Below are 10,257 nucleotides of genomic sequence, written 5' to 3' on the forward strand. Positions count from 1 at the left end.
CCTTAAAGGAGCCGTCAGAGGGTGCCCTGCAACCCCTAGCCTTCTTCCCTTCCCCAGAGTGAGAAGAGACTAGGGTGGTGAGGTGTCTTTGCTGAGTTCTTGGTGGAGTATGGAAGGTAGCAGGTGTTGGCTTTGAAGACCTCTAGAACCGGAGAAGAGGCAGCGGCAAGTGTCAGCAGATGAAAGGAGGGAGGTGGGGGTCCTGGCTTGTGAAGGGTCCAGGAGCTGGGGAGTGGGGCAGGGGTGTGGTTGGAGGGGCCTGAGACCTGCCCCAGCACCTGCTTCCATTCCTGAATTTCACCCTGGGACTATGCCCCACCCCTAGGGGTCCTGTGCCCAGAACCTGCCCAGTTAGCTCCTGGGAAGTAAGGTGGGGGTAGCAACCAGAGCCTTGCCTCATCTGAGGAAGGTCTCTGGTTCAGTGGAGGGGCTCAAAGAGGGGGTAAACTTGAGGGGCTCAGGGGGAATGTGGAGGCTCTGAGAGGGAAGGACAGCCCCATCGGGAGCCTGGGATTGAGGGTGAAAAGCTGATACCCTGTTCCCCATACCCCTTGGGTCCAAAGGCTGACTTCAGAGAATCTTTGTGAGTAATCCTTATACCCTTTGGAGTGCAGAGGGAGCAGCCAAGCCAAGCTGGGGTTGCTGGGTCTGGCATGGGGCAGTCCCTAGTTGAAGCTGAGATGCTTGCTTGCCCATTGCAAAGACCCAGGCTCTGGCTCTCCTGGGCAGCACATCTTGCTCTGAGGAATGGGTTTCACTGGTATCTCAGAGTCGAAGGGAGTGATTGATGCTGCACTTGTATTTGCTCACTTGCATGCCCACTGAGTCACACATATAATTGTGTGTGTGTATATATACTTGCACATGCACAAATGTGACACGTGCATAAAACGTGCACACATCACACACACATTGCATAGATGTGCATACAGTGACACACAGATACGCATACACACATTTGCACACTCGACCCATAACTACATGAGTGATACAACATACTGTATTTGTGCACACATGCACACACACACACTATACACATGTGCACATTCACAAAGGTACCCTTGGTACACATTCACATTCACAGGCACACACAATCTTGGCTCTAGCCCCCAAATACCTCTGTTTTCTCTATGGTCTGTGAGTACACATCCACCTCCAGAGGCCTGAATCCCTCTTGTCACTTTCACTCTCTTAATCGGCTTGTTTTGCTCATTGTACTTGGCACCCTCTGAAACGACCACAGGATCTGACTCCTTGTTGGCATTCTGCCTCTAACACACAGGGGCCTTGTTGGTGTCTCCCAGTATCCTGGTCCCAGGCTGGCATGAAGTGGTGCACAGTGTTTGTGAATTAATGTCTGTGAGTGCACATATAGGAGGGGAGGTTACTGAGGAGGGTGACGTGGTGGGGCGGGTGCCTGCCATTGCAGGGTGACCCTGAGGGTGTGCCCAGCGTGGGTGTGTCTGTGATTGTGGCCAGGCAGGGCACCCTAGGAAGGGAGGGCTCAGCTCAGAAGCGGAATGCGACCCCCCAGCCTCTTTCCCCAGGGGCTGTAATCTGATCCCTGGGGACTCCCCCCAGCCTCCAGCCCTAACTGCTTGCTGTGCTGCCGACTCCTTCTCTTCCAGATCCTGGGGCAGAGTCCAGGGCAGCTCAAGGCTCCTCCACACACGCCTGCTGAACCCTGAGTGCCCTGAGCTGCCAGCATGGGGCGGACAGAGGCCGCCGCCATGATCCCTGGCCTGGCCCTGCTCTGGGCAGCGGGGCTGGGGGGTGCCGCCCCCAGCCCCCCACGTCTTCGGCTCTCCTTTCAAGGTAGGTGCACCTGGCAGGTAGCAGGGCCCAGCTTGGGGGTAGGCAGAAAAGGGGCCCAGTGTGTATAGTGGGTCTCTGTGTTGACTGTTGCCCCATGGGTGTGCCTATCACCAGACCCGGGGTCATTCTCAGGCCATCTTCATTTAACCCTGTCCTGGCCTCAGTTCCCCAACCTCTCTGCCCACATTCTCTTCATGCTTTCCCAGGACGACCCCTCTTGTCCCCATAGCAACAGACCTTGTATCTGTCTCATCCCCTACCCCAAGCAGGCCATATTTCTTCTGAAGAGAAATAGGGAAGTCAAGGTTTGGGGCCACTAGAGCCCCATTCTCACACCCCTACACGGAGGTGTGGTTACTAGGCAATGGCATCAGGTAGGCAGTTCTGCTGAGCTCGGGTTGGTGATGTGATGACGACAGGGAAGGAATCCTCAGCCTGACTTTTTGGGGTTGGGGTTCTGGCTGTCCCTACATGCCTGGCTTCCCCCCAGAACCCTGGCGTCCACAAGCCTGGCCTCCCAGTGCGCTCACCCAGAGACACCACCACGTGTCTGAACATGCTTTTCTCAACCTGTTTTCCTCTTCCTGGGGGCTGCACCGCCCACCCTGTAGCTCCACACATGCACCTGGGTGGGCTTGTCTTCACGAGTGTAATTTCACACATATGTAAGCGCACAGGTGTGTGGGCTAGGTCACATGTAAAACCTTAGTCCATAGAGAAACAACCAAGCAGGGCCTGGGGAAGCTTTGGGGGAGGTATGGCATGAGAGTCCTCAGTGGTGTACCCCCTCCTGCAGAACTCCAGTCCTGGCATGGTCTCCGGACCTTCAGGCTGGAGCGGACCTGCTGCTATGAAGCCTTGCTGGTAGATGAGGAGCGAGGACGCCTGTTTGTGGGTGCCGAAAACCATGTGGCCTCCCTCAGCCTGGACAACATCAGCAAGAGGGCCAAGAAGGTGCCAGGGACCCTAACCCCAGCACTGCCCAGGGCAAAAGCCCTAAGACCCTCTTCCACACTGCCTACAGAAAAGGGATGGGATCCCTAATTGGAGAGACGGCCAGGATAGAGACTATCTCTGACCTGTGTTCTCCATTCCCCCCTCCTCCTTATAGCTGGCCTGGCCGGCCCCTGTGGAATGGAGAGAGGAGTGCAACTGGGCAGGAAAGGACATTGGTGTGAGTGTTGCTGGCTATCTGCGGTGGGAGTGGGGAGAGCTGGCCCCACACCCCAGAGACAGGGCAGTGCTAAGACAGAGGCCTGCCTGTTCTGACTGGGGTGAGGGCAGGGAGGTCAAAGTGGCTGAGATCTGGAGGTGGTGAGTCAGGGTGGAGGCTCATGTGATTCTTCTTGGGGGCTTCTGAATCATGGGGGGCTGTGCAGGTCTATACTTCTCCATGTAACCACCATGTCAGGGCTGGGCTGGGCTGGGCTGGTTATCAAGGACACTCTGTCTGTTGCCCCTTGCCTGAACTGATACAGAAGAAAGAAAGGGGTGAGGACCCCCCTGGTGAACTGGGATCCCTTAAGACCACCTCCCTCACTGCCTCTCACCCTGCCTGCCCACTAGACTGAGTGCATGAACTTCGTGAAGTTGCTGCACGTCTATAACCATACCCACTTGCTGGCATGTGGCACAGGGGCCTTCCACCCAACCTGTGCATTTGTGGAGGTGGGCCACCAGCAGGAGGTAAGATCAGATCTGGGCACTGGGGGAGGTTGAGAGTGGGAAGAAAGGTTTAGCAGTAATAACTCCCACTGCTTCTCAGGAACCTGTGCTCCGGCTGGACTTGAGAAGGCTTGAGGATGGCAAGGGGAAGAGTCCATATGACCCCAAGCATCGAGCTGCCTCCGTGCTGGTGGGTGAGTCCAAAGGTTGGGACCCCAACAGAACTTCTACAACCCCTCAGAAACTCTAGGACCTGCTGGGCACCTATAATCCCAGTGGCAGGGGAGGCTGACACAGTTCAAGGCCAGCCTTGGCAACTTAGCAAGCCCCTAAGCATCTTAGTGAGACCCTGTCTGAAACACACACACACACACACACACACACACACACACACACTATACACACTGGACCCCTTTTCTGCCTACCCTGATTGTCCCAATCTACTTTTCACCTCATGACCCAATTATGAGGCTTAATGGTCAAGTGCTCCTGGGCTAAATCCACAGAACAAAAAAAAAAAAAAAAATTCTAGAACCTCACAGGTTCTAATGCCTCCTGAGAATCCCAGGAATTCTCCCATAGCCTCCTGGAGTGACAGCCCCTACAGCTCCCCAGAACCTCCTATCCCCAAAGCCTTCATCTTGGCTGAGCAGCTCTTGCCCTATCTACAGGGGAGGAGTTGTATTCAGGGGTGGCAGCAGATCTCATGGGCCGGGACTTTACCATCTTTCGCAGCCTGGGCCAGCGTCCGAGTCTCCGAACAGAGCCACATGATTCCCGCTGGCTCAACGGTGAGAGGCTGGTGGGGCTAGTGGGCAGGGGCTGCCTTCCTGTCACAGGGCAGGTCCCAAGGAAGGCTAAAATAAGTGAGCAATGGGCACAGTGAAGTCTCAACAAGTATTTACCATAATCAAGTCCCATGCCAGATACTGGTGACAGGGGCAAATAAGATAGGTGTGGCCCATACTTTCTTTGAGTTCACAGATCTCAGAACAAATACATGATAAATTCCAGCAGCAGTGAGGTAGATGAGAAAATGGAGAAGGGAAAAGGATACTGGGTTGGGGAAAGGAAGCCACCTTGCCGAGGGAAGGTATAAATTAATTCTCAAAGTGCAAGAAAGCCGGCCAAGAGAATTGAGAGAAGAGCATTCCAGGTGGAGAGAGCAACTAGTACAAAGGCCCTGAGGCAGAAACAAGAAACAGGCTGGTGGCCATAGCAATGATAAAGGATGGAAACTGTCAAGGGATGGAATAGTTTATTTTAAGAGCATGGGGTGCAGCAGGAGTGGGGAGCATCTGATCTGGTCCTGAGAAAGGTTCAGTAGCCAAGATGAAACCAGATTCTCCATCTCCTCTTCCTCCTTTCCTGCGTGCCTGGGGAACTCTGAGGGGCTCCATTTGAGGTCCCAAGGATTTCTTCCCTGCCGGCGGGCTCAGGCAGCCACGGACTCTGCTGCCCCCTTGTGGCCGTTCCTTGCATCACAGATCCTGGAAGCTGGGTGGTCAGAAGCTACTTACTGTTGGTGTAGCTGCTGGCTGAGCAGAGGGGGCAGGTAGTGAATTGGCGTGCCCCCAACATTATGCCTCCCATTGCGGCTAGAACCCAAGTTTATCAAGGTCTTCTGGATCCCGGAGAGTGAGAACCCTGACGATGACAAAATCTACTTCTTCTTCCGTGAGTCGGCCGTGGAGGCAGCACCTGCAGTGGGACGCCTGACTGTGTCTCGCGTTGGTCAGATCTGCAGGGTGAGGAATCCCTGGGCCACTCCCGGAGCAACCTTGACCCTGCCCCTTTGCCCCACTCTTATACCTTGAGATTCTCCTGGCAGAACGATGTGGGTGGCCAGCGCAGCTTGGTCAACAAGTGGACAACGTTCCTGAAGGCGCGGCTGGTGTGCTCAGTGCCAGGGGTTGAGGGCGACACCCACTTCGACCAGCTTCGTACGTGCTTTGAGTGGGAGCTATGATAGGGGAAAGGCTCAGGGGTGCAGATTCCAGGAACCTAACTGGGCCAGAGAGGCTGGCTGTGCACCCTTCTCCAAGTAGACCCTTTCTATACAGAGGACGTGTTCTTGCTGTCTTCACGGGACCGCAGGACTCCACTGCTCTATGCTGTCTTCTCCAGTTCCAGGTGAGGGATAAGAGGGAGGGGACACCCTCTTCTCTTTCAGGCCTGCTGGGCTCACTGGGGCCCCTCACTCTTCTCTTGTCATTGTCTGCAGTGGCATCTTCCAGGGCTCTGCCGTGTGTGTGTATAGCATGAACGATGTTCGCAGGGCCTTCCTGGGACCTTTTGCACACAAGGAGGGGCCCACACACCAGTGGGTGTCCTATCAGGGTCGTGTCCCTTACCCACGGCCTGGCATGGTATGTAGCTAGGGTATTCCTGCCATAACCCACTTCAAAGCCTCAAGAGTACTCAAGGGTACAGAAGTTGTCCTGGGGTCTTCTTGGTGAATGTGGTTTCTTCCTTTTGTTATGGGTGGGAAAAGGTCATTATTATCAGACCCGGATCGTCAGAGGAATGCCACATCTCCCCTTTCAGACTCAGCTCAATCTAGCCTTCCCAGGGTAAGGCTCAAATCCCCAGGGCAGTGCTCTTCCATTTGGAAGTGCCCTTCTCTCTTCCATATTCCCAGAGGTCTGGAGTGGAGGGCTGCCCACCAAACACCCGTGCCTATAACCCTGTTGTGCCTTCTTTCCTCCCTCCCCAGTGCCCCAGCAAGACCTTTGGCACCTTCAGCTCTACCAAGGACTTCCCTGATGATGTCATCCAGTTTGCTCGGAACCACCCTCTCATGTACAACTCGGTGCTGCCCATGGGGGGGCGCCCTCTATTCCTACAAGTGGGTGCTGGGTACACCTTCACCCAAATCGCTGCAGATCGTGTAGCAGCTGCTGATGGACACTATGACGTCCTCTTCATTGGCACAGGTCAGGTCCTGCCACAGTGACTGACCCACAGGACTTCATACAGGCTCTTTGGCCTGGTAGTAGAAGCTTTTCGTGTTCATCTCCACCTCTTTGCCTGGCCTGTGGCTCCACTTTCTGGATGCTACCCTGATTGTCCCAATCTACTTTTCACCTCATGACCCAATTATGCTGATGGTGGGACCTCTAAGGCAGAAAACCCCAGTCCTGGTTATCAGGGAAAACCAGTAGCCACCTCCACCCCCTTCTCATTCCTGCAGATGTGGGCACAGTGCTGAAGGTGATCTCAGTCCCCAAGGGTAGCCAGCCTAGCTCTGAGGGGCTGCTCCTGGAGGAACTGCATGTATTTGAGGTGAGGCACTGACCCCAATCGCCCATCCCCTTTACCCACCCACTAAGCCTTAATCCTGGTGTCCCTCCTCCCTCTCAGGATTCTGTTGCTGTCACCAGCATGCAAATCTCCTCCAAGAGGGTGAGTGACCAAAAGGGTGGGTGGGACATGGGACATCCTAAGCTTATGCCCCAAGGCCCAGCCATTTTGCCCCTTTTGGTAGTTTCTCAGCTGGTGTTTGAGTAGTCTCTGCCTTTGCAAGACTATATGACCTAAGTGAACCTCAGTGTTCCTATCTGTCAAGTGGGGCTCGGGATCTCTGACTGATGGGAGGCAGATGCGGGACCGACCGACCTTGGTCAGCCCGGAGCCCCTCATACCCTTTAGCACCAGCTGTACATAGCTTCGCGGAGCGCAGTGGCCCAGATCTCCTTGCACCGCTGCGCTGCCCTCGGCCGCGCCTGTGCTGAATGCTGTTTGGCGCGTGATCCCTACTGCGCATGGGACGGGGCCACCTGCACACGCTTCCAGCCTAGTGCCAAGAGGTGAGCAAGCTCGGGGTCGGGTCCGGGTTCGTGTCCAGGTCGGGATCCAGCCGCAGGGAGGGAAAAACAAAGGGTCTTTGGCTGACCCTGGCTGGAAAAAGAAGGGCTCATGGAGGCTCCAATGTTCCCCTCAGACGGTTCCGGCGGCAAGACATAAGGAATGGCGACCCCAGCATGTTATGCTCGGGGGGTGAGTGTTCCATCTGCCTCCACAACCCTCTGAAAATGCTCAAGCCCACCCTACCCTCCTTGAGTTTAACATTCTCCTGGTTTCCAGATTCGTCCCGTCCAGCGCTGTTGGAGCGGAAGGTCTTCGGCGTTGAGGGCGGCAGCGCCTTTCTAGAGTGTGAGCCTCGCTCGCTGCAGGCTCACCTGGAGTGGACCTTCCAGCATGCAGGGGAGGCATCCCATACCCAGGTGAGCCTCGCTCCTCTATTCGCAAGCTGGCCCCTTTCCCGCCTTCTACATCCCTAAGGAGAGGTCCCGCTCTGCCCAAGGAGGCCCTTGGCCTATATTCCACATATAGGTAAGCTCCAGGCTAATGAGTCCCCTCCCAACTACACCCCTTACCCACCCGGTCATGTTTGGTCTCTTACCTGCACTTTGTATCCCGGTAAAGCCCCACGGTATCCTGACCCACCCAGCTATCCTCTGGAGAAGGGCCCGTCCTCGATCCGCCCATTTAGGTCCCTGGCCCGCCCCCATATTCAGGTGAACCCCGCCCTGTTCAGAACTTAATCTGAAGACCCCCTCACCCCACCTTCAAACGTGCAGCTGAAGGTGCTCCTTTTCCGCTTCTCCTGGGTTCCCAATGACCTTTTGTTTCAGTTCCTGGCCCCAAAGCTGCAGCCTCACGCTGCCCCTCTCCCAACAGGTGCTAGTGGAGGAGCGCGCAGAGCGCACCGCGCGGGGGCTGCTGCTGCGCAGCGTGCGGCGCCAGGACTCAGGCGTGTACCTATGTGTAGCAGTGGAGCAGGGTTTTTCACAGCCACTGCGTCGCCTGATGCTGCATGTGCTGAGTGCTGCGCAGGCTGAAAGGCTGGCGCGGGTCGAAGAGGCTTCGCCTCTTGCGCCGCTGGGTCCTAAACTCTGGTACCGGGACTTTCTACAGCTGGTGGAGCCAGGTGGCGGTGGAGGCGCGAACTTCCTGCGCATGTGCCGCCCGCAGCCAGTGCCGCGCCCGCCGGCCCTGGAGTCACGCAGGAAGGGCCGCAACAGGCGGACTCATGCCTCTGAGCCTCGTGCTGAGAGGGGCCCGCGTAGCGCAGCACACTGGTGACTGGGCCGTCCCCACGCCAGGGATCAGGCAGGAGATGACAGCGGGAAGAGGGGCAGACAGACCCCAGGAAGACAGATGGGTTGAGACCGGGAGCACAGAGGTCCCCGGGCCGATGGAGACAGCAACCGACAGGCCCTGGTAGAAGGGCAGCCGCTCCGGCTTATTTATTAACAGGATAACCCTTGAATGTAGCCCCGGAAGGGCGGCCCAGGCCTGGTGCAGGATCTAGCCCAGAGGGAAGGTACCGAGAAGCAGGGCTCCAGATCAAGGAGCAGAATCAGGGAGGTGTTCTGGATGCCCACCTTGGCAGAGGGATTCCCCTCCCTTGGGCAGTGAGCAGAAAGCTGTGAATAGGCTGGGCTGTTGGGAGCGGGGTGAGGCAGGACGACTGTACTAAAGTAATGCAATAAACACATTATCAACCAAAGCTGGAATAGCCCCAGAGATGACCACTAGTCGTAGATCTTACTCTGTGTTATTGGGCATCTTTCTCGCAGTATAAAGGTCTGAGTTTCTTCTGTCCAAGATTGTCCAGGTGAGGATTAATAATGTTGTTAAAGTGACTGAGCAAGTTCCGTGGGGCCTTTGGGGACACGCATACATGGTACATTCTGCATAATATAATCTGTGAGCTAAATGCTCTGAAGAAAAAACAACTGGTGCCGGGTCAGGTGGCGCATGTCTGTAATGCCTGCGGCTCCGGAGGCTGAGGCAGGAGGATAGAGAGTTCAAAGCCAGCCTCAGTAAAAGGGAGGCACTAAACAACTCAGTGAGACCTTGTCTCTAAATAAAATACAAAAAATAGGGCTGGGGATGTGTCTCAGTAGTTGAATGCCCCTGAGTTTAATCCCTGGTCCCCCTCCCCACCCCACCACCTCTCCAAAAAAAAAAAAAAAAAAAAAAAAGAAAAGAAAATACAACTGGTGATGGGAAAAGGAATGTGAGCAGAAGGCCTCACTAAAACGGTGACATTTGAGATGAAAGACAGGAAGTAAACAGCAATAGGAATATTTTGGGGCAGAGCATTCCAGGAGGAAACAGCCAGTGCAAAGTCCTGAGGGAGATTACCAAATTTGAGGAGCAGCATGGAGGCCAGTTGATACCATGTAATGATGGATTGGGGATGTTTTGGGTGGTAGAACCCATAGTCTTCACTCAGTTGGGTAGGAGGGGCCCAGGGATCCTCTCATAGAGGGAGGGCTGGAAGTCACCCTTCTACTTCAAGGGTAAGCAGCACTATGGATCTTCACATGATCCATGTGAGCCCTGCTGAGAGGACAGGGAGAACCAAAACTGTGCTCCAGGGTAAGTGCTTCAGATACATGATTGTATGTATGTCCTTGATGACTGCCAGAGAGGAATCATTGTTCTGTCAAGAAATCAGAGGCCAGAGAAAGATGATCCTTTACATAAGGTTGTAAGAGTAGTAGTGGAAGTTCTGATCTCCAATCCAGTTCTGTCCACTGGCTACCATACGTGTTATGTGTGCACCTTTATGGCACTGGGTTTCAGTTGTCCAACATCCACAATCTCTAGTACTATCATGTCACCCAGTGGTGGGTGTTTGTCTCACGTTTGCAGGAAGGTGATGGCCAGGCTGTGGGTAAAGATCTACAGAGGTGAGGCCTGAATAGAGTTGCACAGTGTCTCCTTTTATGTCATGGCTGCCATGCTACTGACTGAGCCTGT

General features: G+C 55.0%; 1 protein-coding gene across 3 annotated transcripts; it reads left to right on the plus strand.

The window, feature by feature from the left end:
- Nucleotides 1-9,374, plus strand: SEMA3B (semaphorin 3B). 3 transcript variants are annotated; one of them, XM_081302760.1, is made up of 20 exons: nucleotides 1-165; nucleotides 564-583; nucleotides 1,283-1,359; nucleotides 1,629-1,815; nucleotides 2,612-2,769; nucleotides 2,927-2,989; nucleotides 3,382-3,501; nucleotides 3,581-3,674; nucleotides 4,152-4,271; nucleotides 5,083-5,228; nucleotides 5,312-5,423; nucleotides 5,544-5,613; nucleotides 5,705-5,849; nucleotides 6,197-6,416; nucleotides 6,674-6,765; nucleotides 6,844-6,885; nucleotides 7,132-7,289; nucleotides 7,424-7,479; nucleotides 7,567-7,706; nucleotides 8,164-9,374. In XM_081302760.1, exons 4-20 carry the CDS (start codon nucleotides 1,707-1,709, stop codon nucleotides 8,566-8,568), a joined length of 2,250 nt encoding a protein of 749 aa, XP_081158886.1. In that variant the 5' UTR covers nucleotides 1-165; nucleotides 564-583; nucleotides 1,283-1,359; nucleotides 1,629-1,706; the 3' UTR covers nucleotides 8,569-9,374. The 3 variants fall into 3 exon arrangements, with proteins under 3 accessions (XP_081158886.1, XP_081158885.1, XP_081158884.1); XM_081302759.1 differs by lacking the exon at nucleotides 564-583 and having other exon boundaries at nucleotides 1-193; XM_081302758.1 differs by lacking the exon at nucleotides 564-583.
- Nucleotides 9,375-10,257: the final 883 nt, after the last annotated feature.

The sequence above is a fragment of the Spermophilus citellus genome (assembly GCF_964194105.1).
Source record: "Spermophilus citellus genome assembly, chromosome: 7".
Classification (NCBI taxonomy): Eukaryota; Metazoa; Chordata; class Mammalia; order Rodentia; family Sciuridae; genus Spermophilus; species Spermophilus citellus.